The 23,441-nt window shown below is 33.0% G+C and overlaps 1 protein-coding gene across 1 annotated transcript in view; it reads right to left on the reverse strand.

Annotated features, from left to right (window-relative positions):
- Positions 1-736: 736 nt before the first annotated feature.
- LOC107521480 (phospholipid scramblase 1-like) overlaps positions 737-23,441 on the reverse strand; it is a 28,323-nt gene continuing 5,618 nt past the window's right edge. The window contains exons 2-7 of the mRNA XM_036219668.1: positions 21,863-22,098; positions 20,436-20,478; positions 17,720-17,940; positions 16,081-16,242; positions 3,348-3,509; positions 737-808 (exon numbers count right to left, since the gene is read on the reverse strand). Coding sequence (XP_036075561.1) covers positions 737-808; positions 3,348-3,509; positions 16,081-16,242; positions 17,720-17,940; positions 20,436-20,478; positions 21,863-22,098 — 896 coding nt within the window. The remainder of the gene's footprint in view (positions 809-3,347; positions 3,510-16,080; positions 16,243-17,719; positions 17,941-20,435; positions 20,479-21,862; positions 22,099-23,441) is intronic.

The following is a 23,441-nucleotide window of genomic DNA, read 5'->3' on the forward strand; positions in this document are numbered from 1 at the left end:
ATATTCAATGAATGATAGAATATAGGAGATAATCATTCCATATTAAAAATTACCTCAAAAATTATAACAATACTTCAGTTTTAGAGTGAGTCTTTAAAAATGTGTCTTTCTTTGGAACAGAATCATGTCTTTCTTTGTTCATTGAAAACAACAAAAATTGGTAATTTATCGTCTTGTCAATATGAAAATCTTATTTACAGTAACAAATTAGATTATAGGAGATTGGAATTCCTAAATATACAAATTTTACTTTTCCCAGATAATATGCATATTAAGTACTATTTGAACACAATTATAAAGAAAATTGAAATTATGTTAATATTTAACATTTTTGAACATACAGTATTTGCAAAATAAGTTTAGTTGACATAAAAGTAAATTTAGATTTAATAAAGTATATTATTTTAATAGTCTATTTTTCTGTAAAAATGGAAAATAAATCAAGCTGTAATTCAAAGTAGTTTTGCATAAGTTTCATTTCTAAAGGCAAAATGTCCTATGTCATTGCTCTGAAATATACAATGAACATTAAAGAAAATACATAAAAACATTTATAAACAATTATATAGACAATAAACTATATAATTTGAAAGTGAAATCACATACCTGGACTACAGGCATCCCAGAGTAATTCACTAATGGTATAATTATTTTCAAGGAAAAAAACACCGAATTTTCCTTTTAGATAATCCAAGTCAGTACAGAAACTTCATATTTTGAGACTTTCATTAATGCACTACCAGAATTTTGCTCTCAGGAACGAACGTATTATTTGAGTACATGAATTGTTTTCAAAAAACATGAAATCCTAGATTAAAAACAAAAGTATAGAATGAGCTTTCAGCAGCAAAACAGAGATAATTCTCTGATGAAGAAATGCTAAGCATTCTGATGAAAACAGTAATATATCTGTTAAACAAGAAAATTTAACTGTAATCAGTAAATCTAGGAAACATCTATAGCTATATAGGCTCTACCTTTAGCTTTCCATTTTATTAGCAATTAAATCTTATAATTCTATTCATTTGTTGATATCTGCATGAATTTAATTAATCTTCTGGTAATTTCTCTATATTTTGCTTTTTCTAGTCTGCTAGAAAAATTTGTGTTCCAAATTTGTCCACTATGTTTTCCAGCTTGTTTCATTTCATCAGTATTTATACAGACTCCCACTCCTATAACGTCAGTCAAATTCTATGAAATTTATATCTCTCACATCTGTCATTTTCATTTATTCCTTCAACAGAAATAATTTTATCCTTATAGCAAATCACTAGCAATTGCAATTGTACCTCTCAAATTCATTTCTCACATAGATGCCAGGATTTATCATTCTAAAATTTTGATTTGTAACTATTTTATTTATACCTATAATCAATATTTAACAAAACAATTTTCAATAAAGTACAATTCTCTACAAAAGGTGCCTTATCTTTAAAGGTCCTTTAAGGAAACCCTCAGTCGTTTTCTAGTAAATCCACCACCGATCCCAGTCCCATTTTCAAACTATCTAATTACCCCAGACTATTCTCTCTTTCCTGAATACACCATATCTTTCACATTACTCTACCTTTCGTTGAACTGTTCCTACAAGATTAAGGTTAGATTTTACTTTTTATCTGAAATTAACACTTATGGAAAACCGTTTTTACAAAGAACTTTGGTTATGTTATAAACTTATTACAGAAAATAGTAAGTATATTTCAAATTAGATAGAATAGCATAATAGGTCCAAACAACCCACCCCTCACTCAGATTCAATAATTATTAATATGACTAATCTTGTTTTAACAAATACTCCAGCCCTTCCTACCTCCTGCAATCACTCCCATTATTTAAAGCGAAGTCCTAATATCATTCCATTTGGTACTGAAATACTACAGTGAGTGACCCTAAAAGATATGGAAGTTGTTTTGCTTTTACATAACCATGATATCATCATCACAGCTTAAAACCGCCTTAGTTTTTTAGTGGAGGTTAGGTAGTGATAAACGTGAAAGGAATTAAGTAGTACAAATTGTTAATTATAAAAATAGTCATAGGGATGTAAAGTACAGCATAGACAATATAGTCAATAATATTATAATAACTATGTATAGTATCAGGTGGACACTGGTATTTATTGTAGTGAACACTTCAAAAAGTATATAAATATCTAATCAATACATTGTACACTTGAAACCAATATAAAATTATATGCCAAATGTAATTTAAATATAAAATTTTAAAAGATGTGAAAGATAAATCAATTGAATAAAAGTTAAAAATCAAAAACAAAAAAATCCCACCATTATAATTCATTAATATCATCAAATAGCCAATGTCCAAATTTCCCTAATGCCTTAGAAAAATTTTTTAATCATTCAAACCTCTATTTAAACATGGTCTACAAACTGTATTAGGTTCATGCCTCTCCCTTTTTCATTTCATTTTTATTTTTTAATATTTATGACACATTTTTGTTGAAGAAACTAGATATTTTTTTCTGTACATTGTCACTTTTTAATTTTTTCTATTTGCAACTCCAAATCTATGTTTATAAGATATTCATGTTAATGATTCAAAACCTTATTTGCACATTGGAATCATCTGGGAAAGATCTAAATAGCTTGAAAGCTTGGTGCCATTTCCAGAGATTTAATTTCTATTTGGGTGTACCCTTGACACAGGGAATTTGAAAAACTACCAATGTGTTTCTATAGTACATCAAAGCTAAGAAACACTGCTCTATCCAGGGTGTCTTAGACTTTGACTGCATACTGAGTCACCTAGAGAGTCATACAACTTCTACCCTTAGCTTATTATTTAGTTAAACTGGAATATAGTTTGGTACTTGGGGTTTCTGAAAGCTCCCTAAGCGATTTAATGAATGATAAGTTCAGAATCACTGCTCTAGCCAATGTGTTTCCTCTCAAGCCATTTGAAGGCTTATTTGGATGTGTACACTTACGGCAGCTTACATTCCTGTATCAGAGAATATAGTTTATAGTGAATCAGGAGGAAATCTGTGTTTCACTGAGCCTATTCCATGTAAGCCCATATTTGAACTCTTCTAAGTAGCTATTTCAATTTTTAAATAAAACCTCCAAAGACCATGCCCTCTACTTCAGACACAAAGTCCTTCTATTGTCATGTGAAATGAGTAGAAGTTCCAGAGAAAATAGTCACTTGTGAATCTGGAGTCTCAGAAGAAAATGGAATCTCAGAGCTAGGATTAAATGGGACTCCTTTAAATAAAACATATACACTTAAAAAAGGTCATTTAAAAATGTACAATTTACTGAATCATTTCAGAATGATACTAGAGAAACCATCTATACACCCAGGATTAACAAGAATTGACTTACAATGAGGAGACACGCGGCAAGCATCACAGCTTTCATTTTCACATCGAGGTCTAAGGGAAACTGTATCCCAAAGTGATCGGCATCTGTAAATGTCTCTCTCGCAAAACCAGCCCACTGCTTGGAAATCTTGCCAACCACATTTTCTTCATCCATAGATTTAATCTAAATTGGGGTAAAAAAATGACAGTCATAAAGAATTCTAGAAAACTAATAAGAAAACTACTTCCAAAGTTGGAATAAAATGAAACAAATATACCTTTAAAATTATGTGTAGTACATAGCTATAAACATTATATCACTCATCACATTTGTATAAATTCCTGTATCTATTTATAGATATATGCAAAAAAACCCACATTTCTTTGCTACAGAGAACATATGTGAAAGTAGTTTTACTGAAATATTTAACATTTCTATTTTACATTAAGACAGACAATAAGAAATGAATTCAATTGTTTTAAAACAAAATTTTGGTATGAAAAGATACGAATATGAAATATTTCTTTGATGAAGTTTCTAAAAGCCAGCAGGAAGGTGGTAAACTAAACCCCCAAGTGACATCTGCTTTAGAGAAGCACAAAAAAATTTACATAGGCTGAGTGTTTAAATGCAATGGCAGGGGAGAGCATTACCACCCAGTGTCAGTAGGAAAACATAAAGTACTAAGAGCCTGGGAAAGAAGACTGGCAGTTTTGAGTGAAGGAAAGTATCTAGTAAGTAGCTAGATGGGATGCCACAGGTCAAGATTTGGGCTAAGACTGGACAACAGGAGGGTGGGGGAACAACAAAAGAGGAAGGGAGGTGTTTGAAAAAAAAGAGCTCCAAACTAAAACTTTCCTGATTTTAGAATTCTGTGTAAGGCAAGTCATAAAAATTGAACAGATCATAGCAGGACAAATGTACCTCACCAGGTGGGCATGTGGGGTTGAGTGTAGCCACATCCCCATGGTGTGTGCATGTATAGCTGCATTAGCCCAGGAAGAGATGTGTCCTTTTCAAATGTACACAAGGTAGCGCATGTGCTAGCAATACTCTTTAAAGCCCTAGCTCAGGTTGGGAGCAGCTAAATATATGTGGGGAAACTAAAAACAGTTTACCCGTCTTATTTGGGTGTGCATGGTTCTTAACAAATTCAAAGTAAACTCTTAATATGAAAACTGTGATAGTATGGACGACTGTTCATCAATATTCGTTTACTGACCCTCCCTGCTGTAGGCCCAGTATATGTCCCTGAACATGGATAATTAGGCTTGGCCATGTCACTTGTTTGACCAATGGAACGTTGATGTGAGGTGAACAGACAACTAAAACATGGCTGAGTGTTTGGCGTGCTCTTGGTGTCCAGCAATCAGCTATGAGAATAGTATGATCCAGTTAGTTGCTCTTGCTATAGCTCCGAAATGAGCATACCGAGAGCAGGCCTGTGGCCAACTTATAGCCTAAATCAGAGCCATCTCGCTGAGCCAAGGTGTATTCATTGAGACAGAGTTGATCGATGGACCCATAGCATGAGAATAAATACCTGTTGTTGTAACCTACTGAGCTGTAGGGATATATATATATATATATATAACATATATGTTATATAACATATATGTGTTATATAACATTATTGTGGGAATGTTAAATAGCATGAGAATAAATACCTGTTGTATCCTTGTGCTGTAGGGATATATATATATATATATATATATATATATATATATATATATATAATTATATAACATTATTGTGGGAATCTAAAAGGATACAAATTCTCTCTTCTGATACTTTATTGTTTTATCTGCTAATAGCTATCATCTAAGCATTTGTAACTAGTAATAAAGCCTTACATTTTATTTTTTAATTTAGTTTTTTTTTTGAAATATACAAAATTTATAAAATTAAAATTACAAAGTTAACTTATCAGCTCCCATAATCCTATCACTAGGCTTAAGAGATAACAGCATTTCCCTTTTTTGACTCTTATAGCAAGAAATCTAAACATTCAACAAAATTAATGTGAGAAACAGAATATATAACTTTTTATAGGAATGTTCAGAAATGTGAACATAATCTTCAGCTGAAAAGTCAACAGGACTAGATAATTTTTATCTATTGTCTAGATAATATTTTAAAAATAGAAAATTTATGCAATGAAATGATTTCAACTTCTGGAAGAAATAAACTTATATATTACTATTATATTTAAATTTTACATATTTCTAAAAATGATAAAGGTATTCAAAAGGATCTATAGGCTCATGTCATTACAGATATGTGTAAAAAATCCAAATAGAAGATTAGCACACAGAAACTAGATAAGTATCAAAAGAATATACTATAAGAAATTGTAAAATGCTAGAGAATTATATAATTAAAAACATAGGAGTATATCCATAGATGCTAAAAAGGTATTGTATTTATTTGCTAATCAGCATTTATATAACATCTAATATATGCATGCATGGCATATAAATTCTTTTCAAGTATTAGGTAATTTTTTCTTCATATCTTTATAAGATACATACTACAAATACACAGAGTTTTCACACACACACACAAAAACTGAAGTCAAGAGAGGTTAAGTAATCAGTCTAATATCACACATATAAGAAGTTGTCAGGATGGATTTCAAATCCAGGTTCTCTGCTCCAGAGTCTGTACTCATTACCATTATTTTACTGAGACTTTTAGAAAGTTAGGGATCAATTCTTAATAAAAATCGAGGCTAAGGTTCAGCAAACAATGGCTAATGGGCTATATTAGGCTGTTTTTATAAACCGTTTTATTAGGACATAGTTACACCCAGTATTTATGTATTGTTTTGACTTCTTTATCTACAATGGCTGAGTTGAGTAGTTGTCATATAAGTCTAAAATGTTTTCTGTCTTGTCTTTCACACTTACAAATAAGTTAATTTTGCTGATACCAGCTCTAGGAAAAATAGGAATAGAAAATACTATGAAAAATAGCAGGCAATATATTTCTAAATTATGAAACTTTTGCTATTTCAGTTAAAATCATAAACTTGGTAGATATTCTCATAGTTGGCATTATTATTCAGCTTTCCTGTAGAAATTGGCTGGAAAAGAAAATGAGCTAATTGGTTAATAAATATTATAAGACCTAAAACGATTTCATTTGCTCTGTGATTTTATACCTAGGAAACCAAGAAATATAGCAAAAAAGTTCTAAATTTAATACTTGAATCCAGTCACATGACTGCATAAAAGGGAATAAAAATGAATAGCTTTTCTCAACAGTTAACAAGAAGTACCTGAAATATAAATAATCTTTCTTAATTGTGACAATGCCTATAAATTAGCAATGAATTCATAAAAGTTAGAGGATGTATATGAAAAAGAACTATATAGTTTTCTCAAGATTACAAAATTTGGTAGGAATGAATAAAAAGATGTCCTACATCTGAGATGAGAAAGGTCTAGCATCATAACTATTTTAATTAGAAAAAATTACAAGGTCAATGGGCATTTCCAGCTTCCAAGAATGGCAAGGGCCCAGTGCCAGAGCCAAGGTGTGGGGCAAATTTTCAATCCAGAAGCCTGGAAATGTGAGACATGGTGGAGTGAGAGACATCCCTATATCTCTCCCCTTGAAACAACATCTAAAACTCAACAAAAAACACCCAGAATGCATACCATCATAGTGTGGGATCTACGTATAAGAGCTACCACAGGTTAAAGAGAGACCCTTATGTAATAAATATTTCTGGGGGAAAAAAAAAAAAAAAAAAAAAAACAGAACACACTTACATTAATGCCCAGGTATAGAAACGCTATGAACATTAATGCCCAGTCCAATAAACGCTATGAACAACCAAGGTGACAAGGCATCTCAGAAAGAAAAAAATCTCCAGAAAATAATCTTTCAGACATAGTAATATGCAACTTAAATGACAGAGAATTCAGGATGGTATCTCTGAAAAAGTTCAGTGAGTTCCAAAATGAATCATATCAACAATGTCAGGAATTGAAAAACCAACTAGAAGAGCAGAATGAGTTCTTTAGAAAGAAGATTGAAACCCTTTAAAAGAACAGAATACATTTTCTAGAGATAAAGAACAAACTGCAAGAGTTAAAAATGAAATAACAAGCTTGAGAAATACAGTTGACTAAATGGAGGAAGGGATCAGTGATATCGTAGACAGAAATGTAGAAATATATCAGAAGGAAGAAGAGAGAAACTGAAGATTAAAAAAATGCAAGAGAAATTCAAGAACTAGCTGATATCAGGAAAGGAAACATAAGAATAATGAAAATTCTCAAAGAAGGGGAAAAGAAGCAGGATTTAGAAAGAATTTTCAGACAAATAGTTGACGAGAATTTCCCAGATCTAAGGAATGAGCTGGAGCTTGGAATTCAAGAAGTCAACAGAACACACAATTATCTCAACCCAAAAAGGCCTTCACCAAAATATATTGGATTAAAATTATCAAAAATCAATGACAAAAACTGAATTCTCAGGGCAGCCAGCGAGAAGAAAATGGTAACATTTAAAGGAAAACCCATTAGATTACTGTTGGACTTCTCAGCATAAACCTTACAAGCCAAAAAGGAGTGGAATCAATTTATCAAGTAAAAAAAACTACTAGCCTAGAATAATGTATCCAGCTAAGCTGTCCTTCAGATATGAAGGAGAAATAAAGAACTTTCCAGGCATAGAAAAATTGAAGGAATTCTCTACTACGAGGACAGCACTATAGGAAATACTGAAAGGGGTCAGCTCACCTAAAACAAAATGACAAAAACAATACATAATTAAGGCGCCTAACAGGCAGATAGAAGCAGAGGAGTGCAACCCTTATTAAGAACAGGGCATTATAAGCTTAAAAATAAGAAGAGATTTGTGATAGCAAGATAGCAATGAAGGTTCAGTACTCCTAGGGATAAATTGTGACAACAGTGACTGAAAAGGGGAGGATTGAAATATCCAAATTTGCAAAGGGGAATAGAAATAAAGCACATGAAGAAAAAAATGGGTGACTGCAGATATATAAATATTTTTTATATATTCAGACACCAAAAATTCAAAACTGAAGTATATAACATAAAAATAGAAAGACCAGAGGGAAAGTACACAAAACCCAACCAAAATAAATAAATAATAGAGAGACAAGACAAGGAAGCAATGGAAACACTGAATACCAGAAAGAGAAAGATAAAATAATTATAAGAAAACCTCGTATTTCAATAATCACCCTAAGTGTAAATGGACTGAACTTAGCAATAAAAAGGTACAGAATACAGATTGGATCAAAAAACACAACCCAACCATATGCTAGCTCCAGGAAACACATCTCAGTTTCAAAACCAAATATAGATTCAAAGGGAAAGGGTAGAAAATGATACTCCAAAAAAAATGACATTCAGAGCAAAGTAGGAGTAGAGGTACTAATATTGATGAAATAGACTTCAAAATAAAAAAGGTAAATAAAGATACTGAGGGACAGTTCATAATGATAAAGGAATCATGCACCAAGAAGACATAACATTTATTAATATCTATGCTTCCAATTAGGAAACCTCAAAATATATAAAGCAATTACTAACAGAACGAAAGAGAGAAACAGACCAAAACACTATTGTAGTAGGGGACCTGAATACGCCACTGTTGGGTATGGACAGATCATCCAAACAGAAAATCAATAAGGAAATAACATCCTTAAATAACACATTAAACCAACTGGACATAATTGTCACGTACAGAGCTTTCCATCCCAAAATAGCTGCTTATACATTCTTCTCTAGTGTACATGGAACATTCTCAAGGATTGACCAAATACTGAAACAGAGAGACAGCTTCAACAAATATAAGAGGGTTGAAATCACACCAACCATATTTTGATCATAGCGCTTTGAAACTAGAGATCAACTGTAAAAAAAGGTGGGAAGAATCACGAATGCATAGAGATAAAGCAATATACTACTAAAGAATAACTGGATCAAAGAAGACATAAAAGAGATCAAGATATATATTGAAACAAACGACAATGATAGTACAACATATCAAACTTCTGGGACATGGCAAAAGTGGTCATAAGAGGAAAGTTCATATCATTACAGGCCTACCTTCAAAAGCAAGAATGAGCACAAATAAACGACCTAATGCTTCATCTTAAAAAACTAGAAACGGAAGAACAAATGAAGCCTAAAATCAGCAGCAAGAAAGAAATAATCAAAAACAGAGCAGAAATAAATAAAATTGAAAAAAAAAAGCAATAGAAAACATAAATGCAATGAAGACCTGATTCTTTGTGAAGGTTAATAAAATTGACAAACCTGTGGCTAGACTCGTGAAAGAAAAAAGTGAAAAGACACAAATAAGCAAAATCAGGGATGAAAGGGGAAATTATGACAGACACTGCAGAAATACAAAGGATCACACAAGAATACTGTGAAAATGCATGTAACACCAAATTTAATAACCTAGAAGAACTGGACAAGTAAGGACTTATAAAAATGCAATCTTTCTAGACAGAATCAAGAAGAACAGGAAAACCTAAATAAACCAATCAGCATTATGGACATTAAAACAACCATCAAAAATCTACCAAAAAGTAAAAAGTCTTGGGTCAGATGGCTTCACTAGTGAATTCTACCAAATATTCAATTAAGATCTAATACTTATTCTTTTTAAACTCTTCCAAAAAAATCAAAGAGAAGATAATACTTCTCAAATCATTTTATAAAGCTAATATTACTCTGATACCAAAATCTTGTAAAGATAACATAAAAAAAGAAAACTACAACTAATATCTCTTATGAACACAGATGCAAAAAAACTAAATAAGATACTAGCAAACTGAATACAACAACATATTAAAAAGATTATACACAACGATCAAGTGAGCTTACCCCAAATGCACAGGGATGGTTCAATATATGCAAATCGATTAATGTGATATACCACATAGACAAATTAAAAAATAAGAATTATATGATCCTATCAATAGATGCAGAAAAAGCCTTCAACAAAATACAGCATGCATTTATGAGCAAAACACTTAACATAACTGGTATAGAAGGAAAATGCCTGAACATAATAAAGGCCATATATGACAAACCCTCAGCCAACATTATACTTAAAGGTGAAGAACTAGAAACCTGCATTCTAAGATCAGGAACAAGGCAAGACTGTCTACTATGGCCACTGTTATTCAATAACATTGGAGGTCCTAGCGAGTCCAATCAGGGAAGAGAAAGATATAAAAGGCATCCAATTAGGAAATCAAACTGTAACTATTTGTGGATGACATGATTCTCTATACAGAAAACCTTAAAGATTCCGCAAGAACACTACTAGAATAAATAAGCAAATACAGTAAAGTTTCTTGATAGAAAATCAATGTTAAAAATCCATAGCATTCCTATACTCTAATAACAAAGTGTCAGGAAAAAAAAAAGTGAAAAAAGTAATTCCTTTTGCAATTGCAACAAAAAGAATAAAATACCTAGGAATACATTTAACGAAACAAGTGAAGGACCTGTATATCGAAAACTACAAGACCTTATTAAAAGAAATCAAAGAAGATGCAAAGAAATAGAAAGATAGTCCATGTTCTAGGATTGGAAGAATCAACATAAGTTAAAATGACCTTATAAGTGTTATACAGATTTAATGCAATCCTCATCAAAATCCCCGTGGCATTTTTTAAAGAAATAGAACAAAACATCATCAGATTTGTATAGAAGCACAGAAGATACCCAATTGTCAAAGCTATCCTGAGAAAAAAAGAACGAGGCTGGAGGCACACTGCTGACTTCAAATTATACTACAAAGTGACAATAATCAAAATGACATAGTATTGACAGAAAAATAGGCACACAGACCAGTGGAACAGAATCAAGATCCCAGAGGTAAACTCATATTTATATGGGCAAATTATTTTTGACAAAAAAAGCCAAAAACATACAGAGGAGAAAGAAAGCCTCTTTAATAAATGGTTCTGGGAAAACTGGAAAGCCAGAAGATAAAGAATGAAACTAGACTGAATTACAGACCTGAACATAAGACCAGAAATAATAAAATGCATAGAAGAAAACAGGAACTAAATTCAAAGACCTTGGACTTAGAGAAGATTTTATGAATTTGGTCTCAAAGGCAAGGGAACTTAAAGCAAAAATAAATGAATGAGACTACATCAAACTATAAAGCTTCTACTCAGCAAAAGAAATCATCAACAAGGTAAAGAGACACCCATCTGAATGAGAAAATATATTTGCAAGCAATGTCTTCAATAAGGGGCTAATATCCAAAATATAGAAAGAATTTATACAAGTCAAAACTACAACAATGCAAATGATCCAATCATAAAATGGGTAGAAGACCTGAACTGACTCTTCTCCCAAAAAGACATATACATGGCCAACAGTTATATGAAAAGATGCTCAATATTGCTAGCTACTGGGGAAATGCAAATCAAAACTGCAATGAGATATCATCTCACACCTGTTAGAATAGCTATAATCAACAGGACAAGTAATAACAAATGTTGGAGAGGTTGTGGAGAAAAAGGAACCTTCAGACACTGCTGGTGGGACTGCAAATTGGTACAGCCACTGTGGAAACCAGTATGGAGGGTCCTCATAAATCTAGGAATAGGTCTACCATATGATCCAGCAATCCCTCTACTGGGTATTTACCCCGAAGACTTGAAAACCCATATCTGAAAAAATATTTTCACACCGATGTTCTTAGCAGCATTATCACAGTGGCTAGGACATGGAAGCAACCAAAGTGTCCCACTACAGATGATTGGCTAAAGAAGCTGTGGTACATATATACAATGGAATATTACTCAGCCATAAGAAGAGATGAAATACTGCCATTTGCAACAGCATGGATGGACCTCAAGATAATTATGCTAAGTGAAATAAACCAGACAGAAAAAGTTGAAAATCACATGATATCACTTATATGTGGCATATAAACCTAAAAGCAACAAATGAACAGGACAAACAGAAACTCATGGACATGGACTATAGACTAATGGTTACCAAGATGGTAAGGTATGGGGGAAAGGTAGACAGGTTAAAGGGGGTCAAATATGTGGTAACAGAAATAAATCTACCTATGGAAGGTGAACACACAGTGTAAATATATACATTCCTCACTTTTAAAATGTATATCTAAAACTTAACAGATTTCGTTAACTAATGTCATCATAAAAAATAAAGAAATTTAAAAAAAATTAGAAACAGATGTAATATAATTTGAATTGGATTCTAACTTTAGAAACATTGAATGAAATAAAATTAATGTTTACAGGAAAAGAAACATTTGATAATAGCAAGAAAATACAATGAAAAAGATTAAGTGACTACTTTGCTATGATTGGATATAGGGCATATCATTAAATCATCATAGTTAAAACATAAGGTAGTGCTATAGGAACGGATAGCTATAGCTAGATCAATGCACTAGAGGTGAGAATCTAAAAATAGATCCCATTACTTACGGGAATTTAATGTATAGTATTTTATTTTGGCAAGGAATTAATAGTGTACTTAATAAACTGTGATGACACAGTTACACAGATATCTGAAAGAAAAAAAAGTGTGATTCCATTTGTATAAGTAGAATTCCAAGTAAGTTAGAAATGTAAATGTAAGAAGAGAAAAAAAGTAGATAAAATGTAAGATTGGTAAGAACTTCATTATTAAGGTAGGAGAACATAAAACTATTAATATAGGTACATTTGACTACATGAGATTTAAATTTTCTAGGTGATATTTCTATTTCTCACAAAGTCGAGAAAAAAAACAGCTGTGGAAATATTTTCAAAAAAAAAGACAGATGCGGAGTTGACATCTTCAACACACAAATTACATAAAATGACAAGGAAAGATTAAACCACTTAATAAATAAAACAGGCAATGTACATGGATAGATAATTCAAAAAGAACAAATACAAGTAGCCAATAAACCTAAAGTCATGCTCAAAATCTTTAATGGTAAGGGAATTACATATTAGAGGTAACCTTTCCTCTCCACATTGCTGATTTTAGATTTCCTTTTTAGCTTGATGTTTGTAATTTATCTGAGCTATATCTAGATGTCATTTCTCTTTCTAACCCAGAACTCCCTGCACTTTCTGAATCTGAGGATGCATAGCATCAAGTTGGCAAGATTCTTAGTCATTTACCTGCTTGAATATTATCTCAACACATCCTCTGATTTGTCCTTTACTGTAGCTCCTCCTGGGCATACGCAAGAGTAGTTTACCCTAGCTTCCTGTCCCTTCAATTATTGTGTCCCTTCCAATTTGTATCTCCCCTGTATATTTGCCTCATATAAATCATCCACTTAAGCATCTTCTCCTCATCTGTATCTAATTTGCAGCTCATCCTTTCCAATGAGGTTTTCTCAATGATGGTCCTTCATTTCTGGAGGTTCTATTTGGTTTGTTTTCAAATCCCCCCATTCTTTAGTCTCATTCTTCCCCTATGTTTCTTGTTTTGTCTATTTAATGTTTCCTTTAGGCATTTCTCATAGGATCGATTGCAGATTGTAGTATTATATGCAGTTTGTTCCTGGTGGAGTAGTTCCTTGAGCTGTTGGTAATTTTTAAATCTGCTCACGTGAAGATAGGGTTTGTTCTGTAGGAAGAGAGGGTGCCCTTGGTGATTGATGTTCTAGTGGGCTTTTGCATTTGACTCTGCCATCTGTATCACCACTTGGGATAAATTTCTATGATTTTAGATTGCTAAACCATGGTATGGAACAGTGGTATGAATTCAGACACTAAACTCATCTAGCAGCCTGAATTGGAATATCAGTTTCATGTAGGCATATTGATTTTCCTACCAAGAGTCCTGGAAGGAGACAAATTCCCTCATCATCTCCATGGGATAGAAATTCTATCTTCCTTCTATTCACCCTTGGAATAATCTTATCATGGCTTCAACCACCATCAACATGCTACAAACCCCTTAACTTTTCCTTCTACATACTTGAAATCCAATACAATTCAAGTACACACTATTAGCTCTCCACAAATCAACTATTTCTCCTCCAAGATTTTTAACTTGGTCATTGGCATTGTATTCATTTACTTGTTAATCCTCAGGTATCAGAATGATATCTAAATTTTCTTTCATCTTCAACTGACATCAAATCTATAAGTAGTTCCACTTAGTACACTTACTGTCTCTTGAATTATTTCTTCCTTTAGAATGTGCCTCTCCCTGCTGTGTTTCTATACCCAGTTGCCATGCCCACTGACACCCAAATGAAAATTATGTTCCATAATGGTCCCTCATATTGACAATTTCTGCCTTCAAACTTCTCTTATATAGCCTGCAGAAAACATTTCAAGAGACTAGTTTCTCAATTCCCTCAAATATGTTACTTAGTAGAACCATTCTAGATGCACAGGAGGGAAGTTAATTTATTACATATAATATATGTTCTAAGATATCCATTCAGAATGGTTGATGGATGACTTCTAAATTCTTTAGCATTAAATGTAAGGGTTTCATGATCCCATCTGACTTGCTTCCTTAGTATCTTCTCTTATTTTCCATAAATAAAATATATGTTATCTAAACTTGTGCTAATATTTCCTAAAAGAACAGTTTTCTTTGACTCCTCTGGATCTTTGATAGGAATGATAATCTCTACATATAGAACTATTATTATACATAAACCTATAAAGTCTTTACACATACATAGTATACATCCCTCTCCCCACAATCCATATTCCATTTTAAGAGTGTTCATAAAGCCTCTATTAAATCACATGTGCATTCTTGGAAATGCCTGTCTCAGTCATTAGATTCCTAAGTCAATGAGAGAGAAAATTTATTTTTGTATAACCAGCATCTAACAGAGGAACTGAATATCACATGACTAATTACCAGACAGATACTATAAAAGAGTGAAGCTGGATTGTGGAAAACCTGAGGAAATCAAAGGTGATTGGCAGAGTTCCCACATATTATCCCAAGGGGGCAGCACTACTTAGGTTCAGACATTTTGCTCCTTTTATAGAAATGTGAGTCCAGTTTACCACATTTTCTGATTTTCCAAAAGAATGAGAAAATAAAGATTAACTTGTAAAATCACCAGATTTTTAATATTTGCAATTAAATAATGTGAGCTATCGGGCTAGGCCATCCGTTGGAAAACTGCTGTAATGAAATTTCTCCATATCTTAAGTACAATTATATTGTGGTTTCTAATGATCAAATTTAATACAAAGATAAAGGAGAGACCATAGAGAAGCATTATTGGGTAATATGTCTTACACTATCTTCTTTAAAACTCTCTTTGCATAATTGGCCTTTTTGTAGGAACTCAAAGATGTCGGGCCTACTAAAGAGTGCCTGAAAACACTGGCAGCCTGTATTTCAGACTAAGGAGGGATCCACATGCTTTGGAAGTCAGACTATACTGACAAAGTTAAGCTTCCACTGAAAATAGATAATATATTGTACTTCCATACAAAAACTACCACATTTAGATGTTAGATATCTTGCTTATATTTATTTGACTACAGGGCTCTACTTTTCTCTTTTCTCAATTAGCATAATGAGGACTGATCCTCAATGAGAGTAATAACCACCTTTTTGACCAAATATATTTGACCAAAATGAAATATATGAGCTCATTGTCTACCTCCTGAGATATCAGATATACATATATATTTAATGTATTTTTTATATCCTTCTAATTTATATTATTCTTATATTAGGAAAGCAAAACCTATAAAGATGATCACATTTCTTACCTCAAACTCAATATCTGCACAACAATTGCCTATAAGACATGGCGTACTAATTTTCAGTACATCCTCTCTCTTCTCATTTTGAAGAGTAAACGTTGGCACGTATGGGTGACAAATCTGAGTAACATACCCTACAGGTACACCAGGAGGAGCGAGGATTTTTATCTATAAAAGCAAAAGAACATATATAAATTATAATGATAATAAGGTCTAATAATAACTCTCATTAATTGAATACTTTGTAAATGTCAGAGACTGTTCTAAGCACCACTGATTTACAACTTGTCTTCCAGGTTGGTATCATCATCCCTATTTATAGATGAAGTAACTGAAGAACAGAGAGATTCATTAACCTGTATCAGATTTCACAGATAGAAAGTAGAAGTTCTGAGCCACAAAATCAGGCATGCGATACACATAGTCTTAACACATTTAAGCACTGCTCCACCGGCCTCGTACATTTTGAAATTTCTATACTAATGAAAAATAAAAGGAGCAAAATGTCTGAACCTCTTTTCTCTAACTCCATTAAAAACAGTGGTTTGCGTGTATGGACATAACTCTGATCATTGCCATTTTCAAATATGAATGGCAGTGGTGCTATAATGAAAAGAAATGGGGCCAGGAAATTTGGCTGTGTTACTTAGCTGGGTGACCCAGACAGTACCTCAGTATGATCATGTGTAAAGGAAGACTTCTAGTGCTGCTAGAAGTGCTGCTGTTTAAGATAATGCTTTTCAATGTATTCTTCACCTTTAGACCATATTCCATCAAACTCTCAGACTTTGCTCAGATATCCTAACTGATAGCAAGATACTACCATACCTAACCAAAATGACTTGGAAAACAAAATAATTAAGTATGAATAACTTCAGTTATCTTTTTAAAGGAAGTGCAGTATTACACTCCAAATATCTCTGTGCTTGAGTCTCTGGATCATGGCCTCCCAGCTACTTATGTGGAAGGACTAACCAGGCAGGGCTGGTCTCGGGCCAATAGGGATATAGGTGAAGGTCAACTTTCCTATAAAATCTCTGTATCCTGAGATTTATGTTCTCTATCAGTAGGCTGACAAGTAATATGAAACAGACAGCTGGCCATCATGGAACTAAAGGTACTCACGATTAGTATATATCTACCACAGGGGACTCAAATACATTAATTTTTTTTTTTTTTTTTGAATGGGGAACCAAAAAACACAGGAGTTGAGATTTCTCAGAGTAGCTCTCTTTTAGGTTTGTTCCATAACGGGTTGGCTAAATTGTGAGATTAATATATCTGTTTTTTTTTTTTTTCATCATTCTTCTGTGTACTTGCTCCAGGAATTGTATTCTAGGATATTGTCTATGGTCATTTCAAGTAAGGGACTTGACCAAGTGCCTTATTGTCCCAGCCCTTCCTGAAGATCGAGAAGTCTGGTCTCTGAGCAGATGTGCAATCCTACCAGACAAAATTCTCAAGGACATGGGAATGATTTCTCATTGTTTTTCACCTGCCATCCTTCCTCTTATTTACTCTTGAGTATAAACCAGTAGCATGTGGACTAACTTTCCTTAAATCTCATTTGAGTATATAGCTCCAGAAAATGGATGAAAATTCTTATTGAATTATTTTACAATTACCCGGGTAATTGGTCACTGACCTCCTGACGGTAGCAGGGGCAACAAGAGATGGTACACCTTAGAGGTCTCTCCAGAGTTATGACTTCTCGGCCCGTATTATCAAGAATCCTCATGGTAAAAGCTCTGGAAGCCCCACAGCAATTTCGGGTACAACAATCAGTATCCTCTGCTGCAAAGTAAATCCTCTGTCCAAACTTGTTCTTAATTTCGTATTTGTTATTTGCTTGAAAGCCTGTTAAGACTAAAAGCATAAAAGAGAATCATTGTGTTAAAAGAATATTGAATCTATCCTAAGATACTATAACATCCAGTTGTACCATTTTTAAATGATACTTCAAGCAACACAGGGAGAAAAAAGAAAAGGTATTTAGAAATAATTCAGAAAGAGGAAAAATGGCAAGGAAGAGAAGGAGGAGAAGGTATTAAGGAATAGAGAAATTAAGAGTTCCTTTGTGAAATATGGAAAAAAAAACTCATATCCTCCTAATTCCATAGACCCATGTCAGAAAGTGACTTTGCTGCTGAGGGATGGTCAATGCTATAGATGGTCACGGTCATGCTAGGGGTATGCACAACAGTTTGTCCATGTGCTCGGTATAGTTTTCAGATACTCAGCGAGGATGGGGATAGAGGATGATAGCTATGTTTATGCTCTATGAAATCATATTTTAAATAAATTGGCCAGAGATTTTGTTTTATACCATATTCATGGCCTATCTTCGTGCACTATGTGAGGGAAGGTAATTAAAAAGTTGACTCTTAATGCACACATGTTAAAAGGGAGAGAGTGAAAATGAAAGGTGAATTAGAACATCACATTGGGCCCAGGGCACCCTTGTTTAGAGCAGCCATAGTTGTTCAGAAGTAGGAGATGGGTATTCAATAAAGCATAAAGGAGCTTGGTAACCAAGGCTACAACTCACAGATTATGTAGACCCCTAGCATCCTAACTCTACCTTAGAAGGTCTAATGTCTTCCTTGAGGAATCAGAAATATGCTAAATATTGACAGCTGCCTGATATCTTACCACAGGTCTTTCCATATGAAATTAACCATTTGTAACCTCTCCTGGCTTAGAGACAGAAAAGGGCAATTCATAGTTCCACTTATCCATAGTATTCATTGACTTGGGTCATAGGATGTCTCAAGCCACCCAACTAACAAGTGACTAAAAGAGCTGTACGAAGACAAACACTACTCTTTAATATCTGTGTGAATGGACTTTTATTCAGAGAGAGATGTCCTTCACAAGTTCTATCACCATGATTTCTCTTAATTGCCTTTGTTCTGATTCGCACAGGCCCTGGACAATGCTTCAATTAGAACCATCCTTAGCCCCAAAATCTTCCAGTCAAATGTTTCATGAGAAAAAATTAAATGGATTCATGAGATAGGATCTATTATCTAAGTATTACATTAAGAAATCTCAAAAATTTTCAACCTTCTTATCTGTAAATTGAGATAAATGGGTTTACATATTTGTTTCTTTATAGTTACTGAAAACTGAAAACAAATAAAACATTAATTCTATATCTTTAACTTTATTGTTTATTAGTTTTTAATTGGGAAAGGTACCTTTCATAGTCTCTGATTCTAAAAATTAACTGAGTAATATTCATCTCTTTATACTACTTGTACTGTATAATGAATAGAGTCTTTTGGGGGGGGTATTATAATCTGTAAATTTAATCCTTTATATAAAACATTTAAAAAATGTAGAATAGAAATTATCTAACATCAAAGTGCTCATTTCCAGAAAAATCTTAGTTTAAACAAACAAAAATGAGAACATTATCAATTTCTAACAATGTACATTATAAGTAATCTAAAAACAATTGATAATCGTACATTCTAACCAAATCTATTACCAACTAGTGTAATTCATATTATAAATTCTACTAGCTGAAATCAATTTGAAGACAGGTGAAGAAGGATGTAATTGATATAGTTTAAAAACAAACAGAGTTTTCATTAACCTCTATATCTAGAAGATAGATACTGGTTTATGAATCTATCCAGGTTCTCTTTCTTCTGGAAGGAGTTCTGAAACATCTAGTGGCTTTTGAAATTTTCCTTATATATAAGGGGCACTGGACCCAAGGGGACATACGTTGGAGTCAGGCCCAAATATAAGAGCGTTATTCTAAGAAGCCAGTCTCTAGGTCTTCTGGTTAGCATCCTCCAGCATCCAAGTGATAGATAATTCTCAGCCTGTGGAGTAAAGGATTTACTGGGTTCATCTAAACTCTCAAGAAACACTATTAATAGGATTGCGATTTTTCTAAACATACTCATCCATATTCAAAAAAATGTAATCACTTTGCAATATACTAAGGTATCTCTACTACTACATGTGGCTCTGCGCCAATCTCGAGTTTATCACAAATTGGGGAGAAAACAACTGAAGCAATAGTAAGGTAAAGTGATAAATCATTGAAATGATCTCTAGAGAAAAGGGGGAGTAGAAGTAAGTTTTGATCGGTTTTCTTCTAGTTAGGATCTATATCGTGAGGACAGATGCCCAGAATATTAGTATTTTACTGCTTGCTTCCTAATTTGGAGAAACAAACTGCTGATAATTATCATCATTTCATTATCATGATGAGAGACATTTGTAATAACCAGACTTAATCATTCCACATCAGTGAAAGTGTTATATTTGTGGTTGTTGATATGCCTTTATCTGAAAAACTGTCTTCTCTTTCCAGAAATATAATCAATTTAAAGAATACATACCTTCCAGAAGCTTAAATTGCTGATGAATCAAAATCTGATCTATCTGTTATAGTTTAAAAAAATTAAGCTGTAAATTTTATATCACATTTATTAAGCCAACCAAAATAACATTACAGTTCTTATATATTAAAAATTATCAATATATACCAAAGACTATCAATATTCAATGTTAGTTTATATTATTTCTAGGTGCAACTAAAGTTAATATAGTTTTAATAAAAAATATCTGCTGAATATGCTCACTATGTGGGCAAATTCAGGTCATATAAAAATAGAATCCTTATATAAATTAGAAAAAAATGTTCCTTCTAGAAAAGACATAAGAAATATTAAGACCTTTTTATCCATTTAAAATGTGCTTGTAAAAAATATAAATATTTCCTTTTTAAGTGTCGTTGATATCATTTGTAGTAGGTGATAACTTCCCCTAAAGGTTTTGTAAGACATTAATTAACAACAACAACAAAAATGTCTATTTAGGGTATCTCTTGGAGAGTTTGTGAATTGCTATAATTTCTCATGGCATATGCTTCCCAAGAAACTTGTGGGAAATTAAATTAGTGCAGAGCATGAATGAGAAAGCGAATTCATTTAAAGCGAATTCGTTTAAAATTGTTGAATATCACAGGAATATTGGTTTATAGACCAAACACATACAATTTCATATTCCTACTTTACCTACCAGATTACTAACACCAAATACAAAACCTCAAATTGCTGAGATAAACTATCATGTACATCAAAATTAAGGATTTCTTACTTTATTGGTAGAATTGATAACATTGGGTCTTTCAAAGAACTAAAGCATCATAAAAATGTAATTTTATTCATTATAATAAAAGTGGGTTATAGTATATATAAAATATTAACTATTTTTGGGGCACCACTTACTGAAACTCAACAGTAAATTGAGTTGAATGTTTTTTCCAACTTTTAGAAAATTACTCAGTGTTAGGATTAAAGAGAACAGGATATAGAACCAAGATTCCAGAAGTAAAAAGCCATTCCCACTTCCTTAATGTTTTAACAGTGAGCAACTTATTAACTTCTCTGTCATATCAGCTTTCTCCTGTATAAAGTAATGATAAGAATAGCATCTGTATACCATAAAGTTTCTGAAAGGATTAAAGGGGTTAATATTTGTATTATACTTAGGAACAAAGCCTCGAAGATGGTACTTCATAAGCGTATGTTAGAGGTTACAATCACAGTATTCAAGGTCATAGAAAACACAATTTCCTAAGACATTTCCATCTTACTTTAAAGCAAATCTGACCTAGAAGAATCAGAGCAATTACTTAGCAAACAAAATTGCTTTACCATTTCAGTCTTTTGTGAATTCATCATTTGTTAATCATATTAAGTAAAATGAAAGCAGAGTTTTATTTATTTATATTTTTTAGGATTGTTTTATGTATTTAAATTACCTGACTTAAATATTCCAACCCTGGTGGACAGTCTGATTGAGATGGTTGTGCTGGCATCCATGGTACTCCTGCAGGTCCACCTGGCTGATGATACATGGGCTGGTGTTGAACAGGAAAGCCCACTGGGTCAGCATCTGCTTGGGTTCCAGGATAGGCAACCAAGGGGCCAGGGTAGCCTGTCTGTGTCCCAGGAAAGGCAGCTGGGGGGCCAAGGTAACCAGTATGTTCTGGAAGTCCTGAAATATGAACAAGTGAAATAAATTGTAACTACATTGAAAAATGGAATCACTGGCTCTTTTGGATTACTCCATTTATCTGCAAACTGAAATTTCAGTTCAGAATTCCTGTTTCTATGAACCTTAAAGTTTGCTTTTATTTTTCAGAAAAATTTTTCAATGAAATATCTGTGGGTTCATGTACAGTTCCATTAGAAGGATTAACTGAATAGAGTTGGCCCAAGCCTTACTCTTCTTATCATTCGAAAATCACCTGAAAATATGCTTGAAACCTGAGAATGAAAAAGAAAATCAACAATGATCTAGAGTCATTTGCATAAATGTTATGGAACGTCTTCATGGAAAAGAGATGACATTGACTAGATGGCCCAAAATAAAGCCAGAATTTTTCGAACCAAGATCTCTGTTAAAACAAACAAACAAACAAACAAACAAACAAAACAAACAAAAAAAAACTACACTACGGTCATTCTGGAATTCCAACAAACAGGATCTTCTGTATGTATGGCTGGGGATGGTTTTGCCCCCTCAAGGCATATTTGGCAAGATCTGGAGATGTTTTTGGCTGTCACAACTAGATAGAAGGATGATACTGACATCTGGTGGATAGAGGTCAGGAATGCTAGTAAATATCCTAAGATGTCCAGGGAAGCACCCTAAAGAAAAGGAATTACTCATCTCAAAGTATTATAGTGCTGCTTTTGAGAAACCCTGATATAGAGGTAAAGACATGTCATTTCTTCCAGTACTCTTCAGGTAATTTCCTGGGTTCACAATTTCTCTGGAGTTTAATCCAGGGTATAATTCCAATTCTAAAATCCTCTACATGAAAACAAAACAAAACAAAACAAACAAACAAAAAAAAACAGAAGAAAACAAGACAAAACAAAATAATCCATTATGATATTTAGGTAACAAATCTACCTTTTAAATTTTAGGACCTTCAGCTCTCTGTAAAAACAGTTTGAGAACCAAGGAAGGCAAGAAGTTGTAATGAGCAAAATTGTCTCAAGTGTTTAATAAGCACAGTAGAGGACAAATATATACAAATGTATACTCTATTATCCACATGAATTCTGACTATAGTGAAGCTTCATAAGCTAACATGTGTAGTGCACAGAGTAGCACTTCCATAGGAATGCAATATAATTTCAAAGAACTATATTCCACAATATTTTAACACTGAAGGCCTTGCAAAATTTAATACTTAGAATAGGCAATTTATAAATACTTTTAAATGAAACACTGATGAAAAATACATACACCATTAAAAATGGAGACTAAAGCATATGCTAATTTCTTTTAAATAGTTTAGCTTTGGACAGTTACAGTCAAGATGACTG

This window comes from Rousettus aegyptiacus, unplaced genomic scaffold (assembly GCF_014176215.1).
Source record: "Rousettus aegyptiacus isolate mRouAeg1 unplaced genomic scaffold, mRouAeg1.p scaffold_m13_p_4, whole genome shotgun sequence".
In the NCBI taxonomy this organism is placed as follows: Eukaryota; Metazoa; Chordata; class Mammalia; order Chiroptera; family Pteropodidae; genus Rousettus; species Rousettus aegyptiacus.